Here is an 18,310-nt window from a genome sequence, read left to right on the forward strand (position 1 = left end):
ATATTAATTATAATATTATAATAAATATAATTCAAAAGAATACTAGAAAATACTTTCGTATCATATGATCAACACTAAAAATAAATCCCCTGATGAATTTCAAGGCTACGATATTTTAAAAAATGTAAATAAGATTTTCCCCTAAAAATGGAAAATAACGATGCTCGAGAGTCGACAGAAAAGGGTAAAAGTTTTACGCACACGATCATAACAAGCCACGCATGACGCTAAGAGATTCCAAAAGCTTTGTAAGAATTTGTTAAAAAGTATACACGCACGCGTGAGATAAGCCAATTCCATCACAACTAAAAAGTATACACGCACGCGTGAGATAAGCCAATTCCATCACAACAATAGTCCCATGCGTGAGGAGCGTAAAGCAATAGTCCCACATCGAAGCCTTTTAGAGGTAACAATTCAGGCAGAACCAGCTACAAAACAACAGCCGGCTCGATCCACTTGTTTTATAAGGACATATATCGAGAACCTATCGCGTTGAACAGTTTTTGATTCGGATCAAACGATTCTAATTCAAATTGCCAAAATTGTTAATCCTTAAAATTTTGATTCTAAAACTATTTTGCAAAATGATTTTTGGTGAGGAGTTCGTGTAAACAATAATGAGAGAACTCATCGACATCCGACCTTTCCTTTTATTTTCGTGTGAACATATTTCTCTTTTTTCACTATTGGTGAATGAAGTTGTTGTACGACATGTTATATAATGGCCGTACGTGGTACCCTTTCCCATTTATGTGCATCATCATAAATAACTTAAATTTTTATTATCCCAGTACCTATACCATAACCCATTGTCTACTTTACGGACAGTTGGGTTGTCTGGATCCAAGGATATGCAAAAACAATATTTTTTATACTCAGGGTATTCCACACAAGAACATGGTTGGCAAATTTTTTTAAGAAAAATTGCATAAAGCTCTCAAAAATAGTTTTTTCAGGCATTTTACCGTTTCTAATTTTTCTTAACGTATTTTTCTCAAAAATCAAGTTTCATAGTAAATACTCCCCAATACAAAATATTCATTTTTTTTTACAAAAATACCCTTCTCGTATATAACAAATCATTTTCGGGGCCCAATAAAAGGAACCGTCTGACCGCGGTTGTATATTGCCGGACCCATCCATTCTGCCAAATTGGAATTGTATATTGCCGGGCGGTCTATTTCAGACACAATTTTCAATTTTGCCAGACCGTGGCTCATAGATGCCGGACTGCTCATTAATCTAGAAACAAATTTGGGACCGCCTCTTCCAAACTCTAAGCCGCCATGATGAAGTATCGGACCGCTATGGTGACCGTTCCAAATCAGTGACTTAAGTGCCAGACTGCCTCTTCCAAATGCCGGACCGCCACTGTGAAGTGCCGAATAGCAAAGGTCAATATGTGAGGCAATGGAGGGGTATTTTAGTCTTCTTTTTTTTCTTTTTTTTTTTTGAGTTGAGAGGTATTTGCTAGGAAATATGGTTTTGGGAAAAAGTTGCTAGAAAAAATTGGGTTGGGGGTAAATTTCTTAGAAAGTCCATTTTTTAGGGTTTTATGCAATTTTTTCAATTTTTTTTATACAAAATCTAGGACTCATCGTCACTAGGGATTAAGACAATGAATAAGCCTACGAAGAAAAAAGGCTGGTAGTAATAAAGATGTTTCTTATAAAAACAATCAATTGGCTGTTACAATTAACCTAAAAACATATTATGCGCTCAGGCACTTGTTTGTATTTGGATGTTTGTTCCAAGAATGGCCAAGTAGATGCAAAATTTCTTCAGTTTTCAAAGTGCAAGAACTATTCATCTTTTATGGTGATGCCGACCATACGGATTCGAGTCTTTTCCAACCCAAGGATGATGGGATGATGATGCAATTCACGATTACAGGGAGTTTAAAATCCAACTTTTATTTTTATCTTGGTTATTAAAATTCAAGGATCAAATACACTTTTTTTTTTTTTTTTGTTGGTTAATGAGGGAGCAAGGTTTAGGGAAGTGTAAAAGGGGTATTTTTCTTGTTTGGAGAGATAGTATCACGAGTCACATTGTTTCTAATAGACCTCAATCGTCAGATTTTTGGAAAGGTATTGTTGGTGTGAGGGCATGTAAGATGGTTTGTGGTTAAAGGTGGCAAAGTTAGGTTATGGCCTCATAAGTGGCTAGTTAATGTTGCATGGAAGTTCTTTTATCCACAAGTTTTCAATAGATGCTAAGACCAAATTGCCCGGGTTGAATAAAACTAGGTGGTGCAAGGTACTTGTGGCCATTGGAACATAAAAATGTTGTATAATTGGGTCCCAAATTTTGTGTTCCAACAATGGTCAATTATGCATTTAGAGGTGAATTTGATTTATATGTCTTCAAATTTGGAGGATTCGATTGTTTGGGAGTTGGAGAATGATGGATTGTCGACAGTGAAATCTTTGTTTTTTGACAAATAGTCCACAGTGAAATCTACCTATAGACACTTCTATCACGATATATTTTGAGAAGTTCAGAGCTCTTTGAACAAGGTTTGGAAGTTTGTAATACCTCACAAGATACAAGCATTCATATGGGTCCTTTTTCAAGGTAAAACCCTCACCAATAACAATCTGCAGAAGCGAGGGAAAATTTTAGTTAATGTGTGTACTTTTTTGTAAAGAGGATGAAAAAAATTGTGACTTTTTTTTGCATTGCCTTTTTGCTAGAGCCTTGTGGGAGTGGGCTTTTTGGTTGGTGGGGTTCATATGGTTCTGGCCTAGGAGCCATTCATACATCATGTTGCAGTTAGAGTTGCCTAATTTGCCGAAGTTTGGTTGGATTGTGTGGATGATCTTTCAATCAGCATTTCCATGGGAGATTTAGAAAGAGAGAAATAGGATATCGTTTGAGGGCATTCTTTTGGAGATGGAAGAAGTCCATAATAGAATTTTACATGACCTTTGGAGCTGATTTTCAGTCACCAAAAGAAGGCGCTCAGGTGGATATTTGGACCAATTTGAAGAATATTATTGTGAATGTTTCCTGACTTCCGAGACCGAAGGGGAGGTGGAATCTTCTTATGGAGGGTGCAATCAAACTAAATTTTGAGGGTAGCTCTATAGGCAATTCGGGGGTATCGGAACGTAGAGGAGTTTTTAAAAATTCTTTAGATATGTTGTGCTCCTTTGTTGTGCCTTGTACAAATACAATGGGTAATGAGGCATAATTTATCGAGGAGAGGTTTACGTGGGCTTGTTGTCTTGTTGAAGGTAATTCCCAAAATGTTATAAATTGGTGCAAGAAGATTAGTAAGCCACTGTAGAGATTATGGCATATCTAGACTTAGGTAATGGATATTTTTCAAGGATGGGTAGTTTCTTTCTATCATGTGTATCAAGAAGTTAATAATGTGGCTCATAATCTTGCCAAATCTGAGGATTCATTGGGATTTATTGTTGTTGTTGCAGAGCTCATTCTTTGTTGATTCGTGATCTCGAAGTACACTTGGCTTTCTTATTAATAAAAATATATAATAGTATAAAAAAAAAAAAAAAATTTTAAAAAATGAGCATCTCTTCTTCTTTAGCATTATTTACAACTACTCGTTTCCTTCGTTATTACATATATTTCTTTCTTGTTTGCATAAAAAAACAAAAAAAAAGAACGGATTAAATTTCCCAGGTTCCTTTCACATGAACGTTTGGATCCCCTCTTTGATGTTTTCCCTCAACTATTACCACATGAACGCAGGGTCCCACTTTGAACGGTCCCGATCTCGGTCCTGCCATCTCAATTCCATCGATTCGTGGGTTGCTGAAGGAAATTGCTCTTTCGGCGGGGCCCACGTAATAGGGTAGGGTGCTGAGCACACGTGGAGTATAAATAAGGAGGATCAAATGGTTCAGTTTTTGTAGCAGAAAGTGGGGTTCGTTAGTTTCAGTTTCAGTTCCGTTTTGTTTACCCTTCGGGACTTCAAGCTCTGCAACTCCAACTGAACCAGAGAGCCTGTCAAACCCTAAAAACTTCGACCTACAAACTAACACTATTCTAGAACTACCTCAAAGCTCCATTTAAGTTCTTCAACCAGCTTTGGCGATGATAAAAAACCAGCAAGCTCTGCAAATGACTACGCAGGCCAGAAAGCACAAGCTTCAACCAGCTCCTCCTCACCCTAAGAGGCTACGATCCAAGATTGCTCGCAGGAAAATCCAGAATCTATCGGAAAATGATCCGGAATTTGGACGTTTTCCGGCTATTTCCTCCTCATCAACGAGTTTTTCAACTGGATTATCCTGTACTTCAAGTTTGACAGTTACCGGAAATCAAAGCCAAAATACCAAGGCCAGAAGCATTTGTAAGAGGAGAGGACAAACGGGAGCAACGAAATTAGGTGAAAAGTATCAGGATAATAGAGGAGAGAATCGTGGCTTGGAATCACTTCTGAAAGCTGATGATCAGAGCTTTTGTGGAGTGGTGAAGCTTAATCAAGAGACTAGAAAGAGGAGGACTACCTCTACTTTGCGAGGAAAAGTAGCAGGAAGTTCACGGGGAAAAGAGAAAATCAGTATTCAGAGAGATGTTTTTTCCGGCACTTCTTGCTCCGAAATTGTGATTGAAGATAATTCTCGAAGCTATAGCAAATCGGCTAAGTTTGGGGAAGTGATAACCACGAGAGTGACCAGATCTGCTCTGCAAAAGAGGGAAGCGAGAAATTCATCTGAAATTGACGCAAATAGAGCAAGTCAGTCCCATTTTTTGGTGAATTCTAGCTCTGGAAAAGAAATTGAAGCGAATTCTGGCCGTTTTAGCAAATTAGAAGTTGTTTCAGAGGAGACAATTGATCAAAACACCAGATCAACTTTTCGGAAGGAAGCAACCAGTGCATCGCCAAATCAAGAAGAAAATGGAGGCAATTCACTCGCATTTTCAGGTACATCTTACTTGGAGCCTGAGCCTAAAGAAGTTACTAAAACAAGAAGAAGATTAACTTTTCGTAAGATATCAGAAGAGAATTCGTCAAAAATTTATGAAAATGGATTAGAACTCTCGGATACTTCTTGCTTACAACCCTCCATTAAAGATGACTCTCTGAGCTTCACCGAATCAGAGTCATTTTGTAGAGACACGACAGAGGAAAACACCAAATTTCAGAGGAATGCCGGAAAATTCACACTCAAACTCCCATTTTCTGGCGAAAAGGTCGCCGCGAAATGGTCTCCTGAAAGGGAACCAAAGGATTTTCCGGCCATCGCTTTCTCGGACACCTTCTGCCTGGACTCCATCGCACGTACGAGTACCAGAGACTTCTCCGAATCTCACCACCAATTCCGTGAAAATTTCCTCCCTTGCCCTTCTGAGTCCACTATCGAGTTGATAAAAGAGGACTCGAACTCGGACTTGGCATGCTCAGAACACTTATCAAGCGTTGATTCAGCATGTCGCAATGGAATCGACTCGCCACTTTATCTGTTCGAGTCAAGGAATTTTCTTGCTAACTTTTCAGGCAAGAACACCGTAAACTGGGATCCCGGTTCCCCTTGCCCTAGCTATGCCCAATTCTCTTCCTCTCCTTCCTTTTCATCAGTATCCTCTGATTTTTCGGAGTGTATGGCTACGAAATCTTCATCACATTCAGAGACTTTCTCTCTCTTCCTGAAGTACACAGAGGAGCTTCCGAGGTTCAGGCCAAACGTGGAGTACTTTAAGGCTGGACATGGCGGCGATTTTGCAGGCGATTTTAAGGTAACTTTCTCTCTCTAAGAATGACCGAAAAACCCTAAACACTTCTAGAATGTCGGCTATGTCCTGTACTCGTTAAGCTATATGAAAAAGAAAAGTCTTTCGTTACATAAACCAACAAATGGGATTGAAATTTCAAACACTTTTTCATAACTATTATTCTTAGTCTATAGCTAATGGAAAAAAGAAAAGGAAAATTATTTCATGAGTCCGGGGACCCATTTCTATATTTGCCTCCCTGAGGTATAAAGGTGGGGAAAATTATTTCATGAATCAGGGATGCATTTCTATATTTGTGGCCCCTGAGGTATAAAGGTGATTCATCTAAAAACATGATCCATCTAAAAACAGTTGAAACTAGTTGTTTAAATATATTTTTTATAAAACTAGTACTTTTTAATTTTTTAAATTTAAAATTTAATTCTTTTTTCGTATTCGTGATCACCATGTCCTTAAAATTAACTCCCCAAATCCATCTCAAAAATAGATTTTTAAGAGGAGCTGCATTTTAACATGGACTCATAACAACCATGACCGAAAAGAAAAATGGTAAAACTTCAATATCAGTTTTCACCTTCTGCTGGCCCGAGACCTAAGATTTTGGATTTAGAAGTTAAAAAGGTTAGGACCGAGTTTAGTTCCAAAGCTTAACATGAGGTACACATCTATGAGATTTTCAGGAATAATTTTATTCGCACACTGACATGACATGAGCATGTGAACAAGAGAGTAGAGAGAGAGAGAGAGAGTAAACAGGCAAGCTCACACGCGGTGAATCTAGAAAAAGAAAATTGTGGTACTTGAATGGTTGCTTACATACCAGGAGAGAGACTTATGGCAGTTGCTGAAAATGCTTTTCTTCTATTTAATGTGTGGTGTCTGGAATTGGATGTTTGTGAGGGGTTAAATGCTATGTTTTTGCAGCTTTCGGAGTTTGCAGAGTCGGCGATGGAAGAAAGTTACATGAGGTTCAGATACAGGGAGAGACGTGAGGTGTTCCTTCACAACTACGTTCAACAACACAGATCCACCGACTATGGCGATCTCATCCGAACCCAGCGCTCCCTTCTCGTTAACTGGATCGTCCAGGTATAACTTTAAATCACCAAAAAATACTTTTCAGAGCAACAATCATTCGAATCCCGTTTTTCAACAGAGAGCCCGTCTTTTCTTCATCTAAGAGAGAGAGCAACTGTTATTTCTCACTCTTATTACTGAAAATAACAGTTGCTCTCTCTCTCTCTCTCTCTCTCTGAAAAATGACTTCTCATTCTTCTTACTGAATATAACAGTAAATCTCTCTCTCTTTTCCCCTGCTAACCCTTAATATTTGTTTCAGCGTTCGAAGAAATTGGGGCTTCAATGGCAAACGTTGTTTTTGAGCGTGAACTTATTGGACCGATTCTTATGCAAAGCCGTGTTCAAGACAGAGAGTCGCCTCCAAATCCTGGGAATCGCTTGCGCCACTCTAGCCACTAGGCTTGAAGAGAACCAGCCACTTAATAGGTTAGTTACCCTTCAAAATTTTCTCCGTTGAAAAATTTCTTTTCCTGAATAATTTTACTGATCTATATGACCCCTTTGTGAATGAATTTCGCCTGAGTCATTTTAAATTTAAATTTACATTTCTTCATTTAGGAATGATTTTCGCGTGAGCCATTTTACACGAATGACTTTTGGCTGAAGAATTATGCATTGATTTTACTCCTTTGTATTTGCTTTAGGTAATTGGACAATCAAATTGCATATAAAATTGTAGGAAGAAATTTAGTACTAAATCTAAATTGGGTATTTTTCTTTTCTTATTTCGTGGTTTCCCCTCTTCTGGTTTGGTGTGTAGCGTTAGGCAGAAGACTTTTCAGGTAGGGAGCAATGTGTATAACAGGTGTGAGGTGGTGGCCATGGAGTGGGTGGTTCAGAAAGTCCTTTGCTACAGATGCCTTCTCCCCACTACATTGGACTTCTTATGGTCTCTCTCTCTCCTAATTTTTCTGAATTCGGTTTCTTTCTCCTGGTTTCAGAAGGGTACATTTCTCTTAGTTTTTTTAACTGGGTTTCTTTCTCCTGGTTTTAAAAGGCCATATTTTTCCTACTTTTCCAAATTTCTCCTGGTCTCAGAAAGGTATATTTCTCCTAGTTATTTGAAATGGGTTTCTCTCTCGTAGTTCATTTGAGGTGAGCTCTTATCCTAGCTCTATGAAGGGTCTTTCTTTCTCCTGGTTTTATGATGGGGTTTCTTGGCTCTGTCTCTTTCTTCCAGTTTTATGAAAGGGGTTTTCTGTGTGTCCCTGTGTATGGTTTTCTCTGGTTTTATGATGGGGATTGGGCATGGAAACATGAACGGCATTCATGATGGGTATACGTGATTCGTGTAGGTTTTATTTGAAGGCGGCGGGGGCAGATGCAGAGATAGAGGTAAGCGCAAGAAATCTGGCTGTTTTGTCACTTGGGGACCAGGAGTTGCTAGGGTATTGGCCCTCAACCATTGCTGCTGCCCTTGTTATCCTTGCATGCCTCGCTGCTGACTACGACCAAGCTTCCGAGTGGGTCATTGAGGTCGCTCTCCTCCTTTAGTGATGACTCTATTTGACTATTGAGTGCTCTCTCACTCTTATCTGGGTTAAAATCTCTCTCACACACGCATATATATATATATATATATATATACTACAAAAAATTAGGAAAAATTTTGTACCGACCTCTAATTTTTCATCGTATTTCACGGTACCTTCGTCTCTTTTTTTCTATGTTTATTCACTTTTTGACACAAAAATTAACCGCAATAAATTATTTTATTCCATCTCAATCCAAAAGTTTTTTAAAAAAGTGCAAAATAAGGTTAAAAAGGCTTTTGGATATGAAATAAAACAATTTGTTGGGACTAATTTTTGTGGCCAAAAGTGAATAAACGTAGGAGAGAAGACATGAGGGGGTACAACAAAATACTCCGAGAGTTTTTTTTGTGCCACTTGAAAGAAAAATAGAAGGAGGGCCTATTGTGAAATAATATGGGGAATTAGGGATCTATACGGTATTTTCCCTTAATATCACCTAGTGATTAAAAAACTAGTCAGCATGGATTCGCTCGCTTTAATTTGGAAATCGATCACTCGTTCTAGCTCTATGTATATATAGAAATGTGGTTGAGTCTAAAGGGACTGACGGTTCTGCATAGTAAAACAGCGATCCAGACTGCCCATTCACCGATTTTTGCCCGGTTCATGTGTTTTTCCGCCGGTTCACTGTTTTTTCTGCACAGTTAAACAGTGATCTAGATCGCCGATTCAGTGATCCAAATCAATATTTGGGGTAGATGATCTCGGTTATGGATCCGTTTTTTAAATTGCTAATATCACTCATTTACTACAGGAAATGCTCTCCTTGTTTTCTAAATGTGAATATAGCTGTTTTCTACTTGTGTAGACTCATATTAGGAGCAAAAGCGACGATCTTGCTGAATGCATACAGGTAAAGCCACATTCCGCCCTTTGCTTTTTACTTTAGAAAATTTTTCATTTTTATTGGGATGAATAAATAAAGGATGCGGATTTTATATTGTTTTAACCTAAAAGTAAAATTGCAACCTTATATAAAGTTCTTTCATAAATAAATTGGGTTTTATATAGTTGTAATCTAGAAGTAAACCAGCCATATAAAAAAAAAATCATAAATAAATGGGCTTAAACTTTTGAAATGGTTAGTAAATGATACTAAGGAGTATGGGAAACTTGTAATCCTCAGGGTTATCATAGAGAGTTGGACCCACTATTGGGCTAATGTCTCGTTTTGGTGGGATTCGACCTTTTCACCCGGCGATGACCTTAAAGTGTACATGATTTTGCCCATAATGCTAAAAAATAAAGATTATAGTCCTTAAGAATCAAAGCAAAAACACCATTTAATTTGAACCCTCGCAGTGGGTTAGGGGTTTTGTGTAGATACTATGGTTATTGTGGTTAATTTCAGGCTCTTTTTTTCTGCCGATTTCCATTTTTTTAAAGGTAGAAAGAAAATAAAAAGGGATACTGAAATTTTATGCTTTTGTTGTTGCAGAGTCTTGAGTGGCTAGTGGAGCATACCTCGTAGAGTACAGAGCCAATATTCTCTACTTTTTTTTCTTTTTTCTATTACAAATTTCATTACGGTGGCGTAATAAGCCAGCCAATGTCTCATGCAATTCCTTCTTTTTACGCTCTGCTGGATAAATAAGCGGCCATCACCTGAGTGGGCTGGCACTCCTCTCTCTCTCTCTTGAAGACGATTGTCCTGAGCAACAATTGATTCTTTTTGAGCAAGTAAATGACATTTGATTTGCCTGAGCATTTATCAGGCTTTATTTGTTTCAATTTTGCACCTCTGCTGTTTATGGTTTGTTAATGAGAAGAGTAAACCATGCACAACTGAGTATTTGAATCCGAATTAACCTTCTCCTATAAACACTATGGCGATGGTGTCCCAGCTGACGTGCTTAAAATGGTACCCTTCTGTAAGTGCTAATTATACACATAAAAATACCAGCTCTCTCTCTCTCTCTACCCATTCAAACATCGTATAAGGCCCCAGGCTTCCCTTGAGGGCAGGGCCTGATCTCGAATACTAGTCCATCGATGGTTTAACTGATTCCTATAGAAAATACAATGCGGAGCTGTGGAGGGTGTAAAAGGAAATGGCAGTAGCATCAGAGAGAAACGACTCGCTGTAGCACAGTGACGAGGCATATTTATGGCATAGGTCTAACCTATAGTGATAACAAAAACACAATGAGTTGAGTTCTGAAAACTTTGTGTTTTGGCCAGGTTTCTCATTTTATAATTAAACAGAAAATAATTAATAAAACTGTTGTGAGTTGTGGCATGCAGAACGCATGTTTCCATGTTTAGACATGGTTAAGGTCTGATTTTTAAACACTGGTCTAACCGTACTGTTAAGTAGTGCAAATCCAGGCTTCAAATTGGCAAACAAATAGACAGTCAAAATTCAAAACTGTAGGACAGGCCAATTCCATATCTCAATGTCCCAGTAAAATGCCCAAAATAGATAAAAGTAGCCCAATGCATCAAGTTGCATTGTGAATTCATTCTTTGAGAGAGAGAGAGAGCACGATCATATTAACAAACTAGTAAGTACATACAATCCCACAATCATATGATACCCAGCTTATCAACATCCCTTAACTCATCTGTTGAATGAACAGCAAGAGTGGCTTCTCTCGGTGAGTCAGCAAGGTGAATACGCGCAAACTCATCAACAAGGTCAGTCCTTTGCCTGGAAATTGTGTCCATCTTCTCTTCCTCTGCCTTGCCAACCTTCTCTTTGGTCATGAGGCTCACATCTTCAGCTGCCTTCGCCACACGGTTCAAGGCACCAGTAACCCAAGAGGCACCCGTGGACACATACCTGTTAAAGAAAATAAGTGAGATTGCATTCTTCGTCATTTTTCTTCTTTTTATTCCAATAATACTGAATTTTTCTTATTTTTCTTATTTTATAGTGGGAAATATAGTGAACAATTCAAAGTATTTTTACACTGTAATCATTACCATGCACCGAGTTTGTTTGTTAACTAATCGCCTCTTAGTACAAAGACATTTTCTACTTGGGGCAATTTTATGCATTGCCAGGGTTAGAATGAAAATTACAGGTAAAATCCACCTTATTAGTTGATTATTGGAGGGGTATTACACTAATATATCTTCAATAAAAACGATACAATGACCCCTAGAGTGGAGCAGGCCAAAACATGACTATAGGATAAAAGACATTCAGTGTAAAGAAATATAAAGTAGGATAAGAATTCACCTTTCGAAATGCCCAAATGAGGGACAGTGTTGTAGAGATGGAAGCCACAAATGGGGTTATGTGTTGTCTGGGGAGTCCAACCTTTTCTCTATCACCTTACGTATTTTTAGGGCATACAGGAGACAAAGGGACTATGGGAAACCATTACTCCTTAGGTTTATGGTGAACTTAGAATTATAACATACTCCATTTTAATCTTGCAAACTATACAACAAGATTAAAATATGGACCATAATTTGGCTAAGTTTCCCTTTATATTTGTATTTTACCTGCAATAGGTGAATACAAGCTTAAATCTGGATACAAATGGGTTATAATTTTTCCATGCCAACAAATGGATTGTATTGTAAAACAAGAAAATAACGAGTTCATAAAAATTTTAAATTTAAAAATTTGTACAAGTATTTCTGTCTTCCTGAAATTGTTAAATTAGTTTCTACATATTTTCTTTCTTCTGGATTTTGTTTATTACTTTCTTAGAGATTTTTCAAGCAAAAAGGGCATCAAAATATTGAAATTCTCTTGAGAAATCACAACATAACAAAATTCACAAAGGCAATATCTGTCACTAGGGCTAGGACAGAGTTCATAAATTTCCTTCGACCATATGGTACCTGTTGCTCATGATGGCAGAGCCCGCATCAGTCACCTTCTGTTCAGCTGCAGCCAGGGCTAATTTGGTCTTTTCGTACACCTGAAATTTCTCATCCATCTCCCTCACCTTCTCATTCACAGCAGCAGTGCCAATGCTAAGTTTCTCACTAAGCCCAATCTTTCGGTCAAGTGAGGCCACATTGGAGGTGAGGTGGATCTTCTCATCAAAGGCCTTGGCCTTGCTCAATGCATCCTTTCCTAAGACAAAACCCTTTGCAAGCATGCTGCTCACTACATCCTCAGCTTTCTTTATCACTGCACCAGCTGTGCCTGAGAGTGTGCTTTCATTTGCCTGAGGCAAATCACTGTCAGATATTAGAAAGAGAGAGGAGCCATGGGGTCCTTAAACAGTGTTAAACCTCAGATAGGGAGGCTAGATCAGTCATCCAGTGGACCAATCAGGATCGCAGATCCCAGTTGGATCAGACCAATTCTCCAGCATGGGAATCGGCCCAAAAATATTTGTGTAATACTTTTAACATTTGAGAAAATAGCAATTGAGAAAAATAATTTAAAAGGGGTGGGAACCGCACTATTAAGATGATCTACCAGGTTCCCTGAAAAACTCGCCCAGTTCTCTGACACAACTAGGTGAGTGTCTAAAAGTCGGACTAGTTTCTGGTTTCTACTAAGAGCCTCATCAGTCCTCACCGATTCCCAATGATTTCCTAAATCACTGTCTTCAACACTCAATAGATGTCCATAAATACAAGAAAACATGTCTCAAACATTCTGAAAGATGACACGTGGGTCTTAGAAACCAATGCTAGTAACATTGGACATTTATCTTTAAGGATATCAAAAAGCGTTTAGAAGGGAAGGGCTGCTCAGGGATGAAAATAGTAAACCAATTTGGTTAAAAAATTGGAACTGGTCCAGGAATTGGGAGAACATGAAGGGCAAAAACAACCAGTGAAAATACGTTAAAATAAAGAATATCACAGCGCGCCAATCAGCAATGATTTTTTGGAAATTGGAAACAATTTTATAAGTGCATTATCTCAAGATTGATAAGATGAGTTCCATAAATGAACTTATAGAGACGATATATGACTGAACATGAATAGGGTTTTAGCATACCGAAGGTGGGGGTAAGGCCTCAAGAGGGAGTTGATAATTCTCAGCGGCAGCAATGGTCACAGAAAGGTCAGCAATTGTTGCTCCCTATGTAAAGAAAAGATGAGAAAATCTGAGGTAAATCCGAACAGGTCAAAGCAACGTCCACAGAAACCTCTCTCTCTCTCTCTCTCTCTCTCTCTCTCTCTGGAGCTAATAATCCAGCAGAGAAATACTGAACACACCGAGAGTAGTATTGCAGTGTCTGCGCCCTGAGAATCCTTAAACGTGACGTATGCAAGTTGAGATCCTTCAGACTCCCTGAGACAGGCAAATACCCAACTTATAAAACAATGGTCTCATGTATCAGGTAGCCACCCTTAAGAACTGAACAACAGGATCTGACCTTTGCATTTCCACATATTGAATATCACCAGAAAAGGAAAAGAATTCCTTGATGTCCTGCTGTGAAGCACGCAAAGAGATATTGCTAACCTTAACAGTCCTCACCTGCAGCAAGAGATGTATTAAACTTCCATAGCTATTCAATGCTCTATGCTTAGAGAAAATATGGCAAAATTTTGACACAAAGCCATTTAAGGAATGAAGAGTTCTCTAAGGTATGGCATCTCATACTTGGACTTAAGTCAGAATAACAGGAAAGAACATACGGTATAAATGCATGCCAAAATTCGAAGAAACAGATAAGACATTTTCCATAATACATTGCCTAGCAACCATAATACATTCAAGAAAGTCAAGAAAAGGCAACCGACTGGCTGAAATAGCTTTCCATGAGATATGAAAGCCCCATTTCAGAAACAGATCAACACTATCTGAAATAGCTTTCCATGAGATATGAAAACCCCATTTCAGAAACAGATAAACAATATCTCTTGCACATACAACAACGAAATTTCAAGTTTATTTAAACTCTCACATCTGAAACATCAATTGTCCAATTCGATGTTTGATTCAACGGGAACTCCATCCCCATGCTCGGGACACTATGGTCCAATGGGATCTGCACAGGACATGGTGTATTAGGTGCTTTCAAAGGAGAGAACAAATAAGCTGATGTTCATCCCGCCAAGAAAATGCAGAATAGGTATAGCTCACAGTGGCATGATCTGGAAGAGTGAATTCAAAGAAACCTTAAGAAAATTTAGCTAGTGTAAACTATAATTTCTCACTTATACATCCAACTGAGTAAAAGGAAAATAAATGGGGATAAAAGATACTCGTAAACAAGAAGAAAACATTGGTCTGTAGGACAAAAAAAGGAGAAGTCATAAACATCAAAGAATACAACAATAAAAGAAAAGGAAAAAAAGATCGTCCTCAACATGTTTGGTTGAGCTTCCAACCAGCATCAATTGCATACCTGACTGGCAAGTTCACATGCCATCATGCAGCAAACCTTAACTTCTAAGACAGCATAGCTTTCTGAGCAACATGTATAAACATGTTTGAACTCCATTATCTGGAATAACTGGCACAACAAAACCTTTCTACATTGCTGGAATTTTTTGTGACAAGTTATGAATATTGTTGACACCCTGTGTCTTTATTTGCTAGACATTCTGTTAGAGGAATCAGTTGGAAACAATCATAGAAATTGCTGGCTACATTTCCTGAAGGTATTATTGTGACTAGAGATGTCAGTAAAGAGGCTCATGTACTGGATTATATGATTTGGTAACCAATAAATATCCTGGCTACTGAGAAGTGAGCTATGGCACTCAATTAAGGATTCTAGTGGTCGATTCAAAAAAGACAAAAGAAGAAAAATAAAGAGGTCAAACAGCAAGAAGTATCAGCTCTTTAGTAGGTTGTAACTGAAGCTACATAAAAGACACATCTGATTGTGTGTAGACAAGAGAAATGGCAGAATGAATGGGGCATCTGGACTCTGGGCAACATATTAGGTAAGTATTGTCCAATCAATCCATGAGACTGGTATCTTAAAATGCATAACGATTATTTAAAGCTCAGACTACGAACCTGGCAAGGAGTGACCCAGAGTCAGTGGGTCTCAGCCGAGTCTCAACAGATTTGGCTGATTATATTAAAGAATAACACAGTGAGCTCCGGAACAGATGAGACTCAGCCAGTTCCAAACGTCTTTTAATGGAACCCGGTGCCTGCTGTGTCCGAGTAACTCGAGCAAGTCCAATTCGGACTTGCCAATATTTGAAACACTGACACATAACCATCATCGTCAAAACATATTCTCACTGACACAACCATTATAAATAAATAAAAAATTGACACATGAATTTGGTTTTCAAGAGGTCTCATGCATATATCTCTAGAGAACATGTTGAAAATGTACAACTCCACATAGTGCTTATTTGCTGGAATACCTCTAGCAGATCTATACAAACTTTTAGAGATCTTTATTACAATAGGCATTGGCCAGAATATAGAAACATTTCTGTGAGCTTTTATAGAATTTCACTCTTGGAAACTATCGAATGTCATTGTAATGCAGAATAGATAATACTTCTGTGCAACTACTAGCTCTCCAGATAACCCTCATTCCTCGCACATTCAAATACACAAGAAGCAATTTTGAAAATATTGAATGCTTCAAATCCATCATTTTGTCAGGGAAACAAGAGAAAATTGTGATGCATTAATTCTTACATTCATTTTTAATTGAGTGTCTCGAAAAACCAAAATGGAACCCTCCATCATCCTGGACCATATCTATATGGGGCCTGTTCTCAGCTCAGTTGAGGTAACCCCACTAATCTAAGACTTTAGGACCTTAGTCCATTCTTCACTAAGAAACATTTGCACTCCATTATCTCCTTTCTCCATTGGTCAATATCCCATAATTCAAACCTTCAAATTAGCCAAATCATTTTTGGATGACACATCCTTTTCCATACTTGCAACCAATGTACAGAGAATCACCTCAACCAAGGTACTCAGCCCTTCACCAAGTTGAATAACTCGGCCGAGTCCAGCACAAGGTCTTTTGACCCTTAAAAAATAATAATAATAATAATAAACATGTATTAAAAAAGTAAATTGACACATAGAACAACTTAAAAAAAGTTAAAACGAGCTTAAAATTGTAGAGAAAATGGATTTGAAAAAATGATTTATAGTTTGGGTTATTAAAAAAAAAACCAAAAAAAAGGAAAATATAAAAATCGTGATGATGGCAAAAAACTCACCAATCTTTACCAAATACATCCAAATCATATGCAAAAAGATTATAAAACAATCCAGCATTTTTTAAATCTTTTTGGGAATGTTTTGAGATTTTTTTTTTATATCCCCGAATTGTGCACCCAACTCGGGAAAACTCAGCCTCACCTATAGACGAGGCTGAGTTACTGAGTGGACTCAGGCGAGTCATGGTAGACTGCCTGGAACCAATCTTACTCATAGTGCCCATTTCACCAGAGACAATTACCCCATATTGTGATTTTAAGATTTGGCAGTAGCAAAGCTGAATCCACTAGAGCCACAGCAAAGTTCTCAAAGTCCTGTACTAACTTCAGGATACACTTCATGCTGATTTATGATCAATAGCACAACGCATCTCCTATAAATATTTAAATACTCTAAACAAAATGGCGTGTCCTTAACAATATAATTGCAATTGTCCCAAGCTGCAACTATTTTAAGTAAGTCCAACCAAAACATACGATTGCCATGAATTATTAACGAGTTTAATGCTAAACCACTATTAAACATACATGTAAGGTTTTGCATATTCAAGGGAAAGCAAGAAGGGAAAAAAAATTGAAAGATGGGGTTAACTGATGTCACTGAACAATAGCTATTTTGAATCTCACAGGTAATGAACATTAACCAAACTCTCTGCAATGAATTAAAGTTCATGAATATAGCAATAAATTCATCAAAATAATTTCAAGTTACTTGAGATCCAAGCATTATGTTGCTTGCAAAAAAATGAAGAAAAAATCATTTGCGAATGTGAATCATTGAAACCAAAACTGCTTGAAAACAAATATTAAGCCATGAAATTCATCACACAAACCATCAACCCAATTCAAACATCTAAATGTGAATGCAAATAATTAAGCTTGTGGATCTACCAGCTCCAAGAAAGACAAACCCATTTCATACATTTTGACATGACCTCTCTGTCTCTCTCTCTCTCTCTCTCTCTCTCTCACCAAAAGTTTCAAATAATCATCCTGCTTACCGACATTGGAAGCCTCTTCTCTGCACAAGATCCCCAAAAATAAAAGCGATCGTGAAAACCTAATTTGCAGAGAGGATGCAAGAACGTGGGAGAGAACTCCAAACCCTAGATCTCTGTGAAGGTTGCAAAGAAACACTAACTTCAAGAACGAAAAGAGAAAGAGACATGAGAGAGAGAATGGTTCGGTTTAAGTATGCAACAGAGAATGGGGAAAGCGAGGAAGGTTGCATTTTTGGGAAGAGTGGAGAGGTCGTGGACAGAGTCTTAGAGAGAGAGAGGGGCAAAAGCACAGCCATTGGTGTTGTCTAGAGAGAGAAAGAGAGGGGTTTAGAGAGAGAAAGAGAGGGGTTTAGAGAGAGAAAGAGAGGGGTTTGGAGAGAGAAAGGTGTAGAGAGAGAAAGATGTGGTCGCGCCAAATTTCCGGAGAAAATAGGCAACGGTAAGTGGTGCTCGGCCACTAACTGACTCACTCCCACTCATTGGATTCTCTCTCCTCCCTCGCGCCACTTTGTTATGCTGCCATTTTATTCCTCGTTTCCCGCCTCTTTTCTCTATGGGGATATTTCCCGAAATGCCCTGCCCCCAAGTTCCATACGCGAGGTGACTCGGTTTCAACTTTCAACGCTCCCTCTCTCTCTCTCTCTCTCATTCTACCCCTTCTCATTTTAAATATTTTTTTAAAGGAATAAATTATTTATTAGAGCTGATAACTTAGCACCTTGATCATATTTTTTAAATTTTATTTTAAAATATCTTGAGTTACAATCAATAATTTAAAAGATGCAGTTTGTATAGAGCCTAGGCTCAAACAATCAAATTAGAGCCTACCTTCAAATAGTGTCGAGAAATGTGGTTTCAATATTGGAAACCTTTGAGATAGCCTTAAAATATATTTTTATG

At 38.1% G+C, this 18,310-nt stretch overlaps 2 protein-coding genes across 7 annotated transcripts; one reads left to right on the forward strand and one right to left on the reverse strand.

The window, feature by feature from the left end:
• The first annotated feature begins 3,875 nt into the window (after positions 1-3,875).
• Positions 3,876-10,058, forward strand: SDS (Cyclin family protein). 4 transcript variants are annotated; one of them, XM_006826514.4, is made up of 7 exons: positions 3,876-5,715; positions 6,637-6,801; positions 7,052-7,218; positions 7,553-7,681; positions 8,088-8,268; positions 9,136-9,180; positions 9,766-10,058. In XM_006826514.4, the coding sequence occupies exons 1-7, from the start codon at positions 4,069-4,071 to the stop codon at positions 9,796-9,798; spliced, it is 2,367 nt and encodes a 788-aa protein (XP_006826577.2). In that variant the 5' UTR covers positions 3,876-4,068; the 3' UTR covers positions 9,799-10,058. The 4 variants fall into 4 exon arrangements, with proteins under 4 accessions (XP_006826577.2, XP_020517763.1, XP_020517772.1 ...); XM_020662104.2 differs by having other exon boundaries at positions 3,882-5,715; positions 9,082-9,180; XM_088864695.1 differs by lacking the exon at positions 3,876-5,715 and adding an exon at positions 6,234-6,369.
• Positions 10,059-10,688: 630 nt separating this feature from the next.
• On the reverse strand, positions 10,689-17,885 carry LOC18421707 (binding partner of ACD11 1). Of its 3 annotated transcripts, XM_020662125.2 has the most exons (8): positions 17,411-17,885; positions 15,226-15,422; positions 14,162-14,245; positions 13,628-13,731; positions 13,467-13,542; positions 13,246-13,329; positions 12,126-12,457; positions 10,689-11,109 (listed from the first exon to the last, which is right to left on the reverse strand). In XM_020662125.2, the coding sequence occupies exons 3-8, from the start codon at positions 14,216-14,218 to the stop codon at positions 10,854-10,856; spliced, it is 909 nt and encodes a 302-aa protein (XP_020517784.1). In that variant the 5' UTR covers positions 14,219-14,245; positions 15,226-15,422; positions 17,411-17,885; the 3' UTR covers positions 10,689-10,853. The 3 variants fall into 3 exon arrangements, with proteins under 3 accessions (XP_020517784.1, XP_020517777.1, XP_020517790.1); XM_020662118.2 differs by lacking the exon at positions 15,226-15,422; XM_020662131.2 differs by lacking the exons at positions 14,162-14,245; positions 15,226-15,422.
• Between the last annotated feature and the right edge of the window lie 425 nt (positions 17,886-18,310).

The sequence above is a fragment of the Amborella trichopoda genome, chromosome 4, assembly GCF_054954075.1.
Source record: "Amborella trichopoda isolate Santa Cruz 75 chromosome 4, AtrichopodaSantaCruz75HAP2 v2.0, whole genome shotgun sequence".
NCBI classification, from domain to species: Eukaryota; Viridiplantae; Streptophyta; class Magnoliopsida; order Amborellales; family Amborellaceae; genus Amborella; species Amborella trichopoda.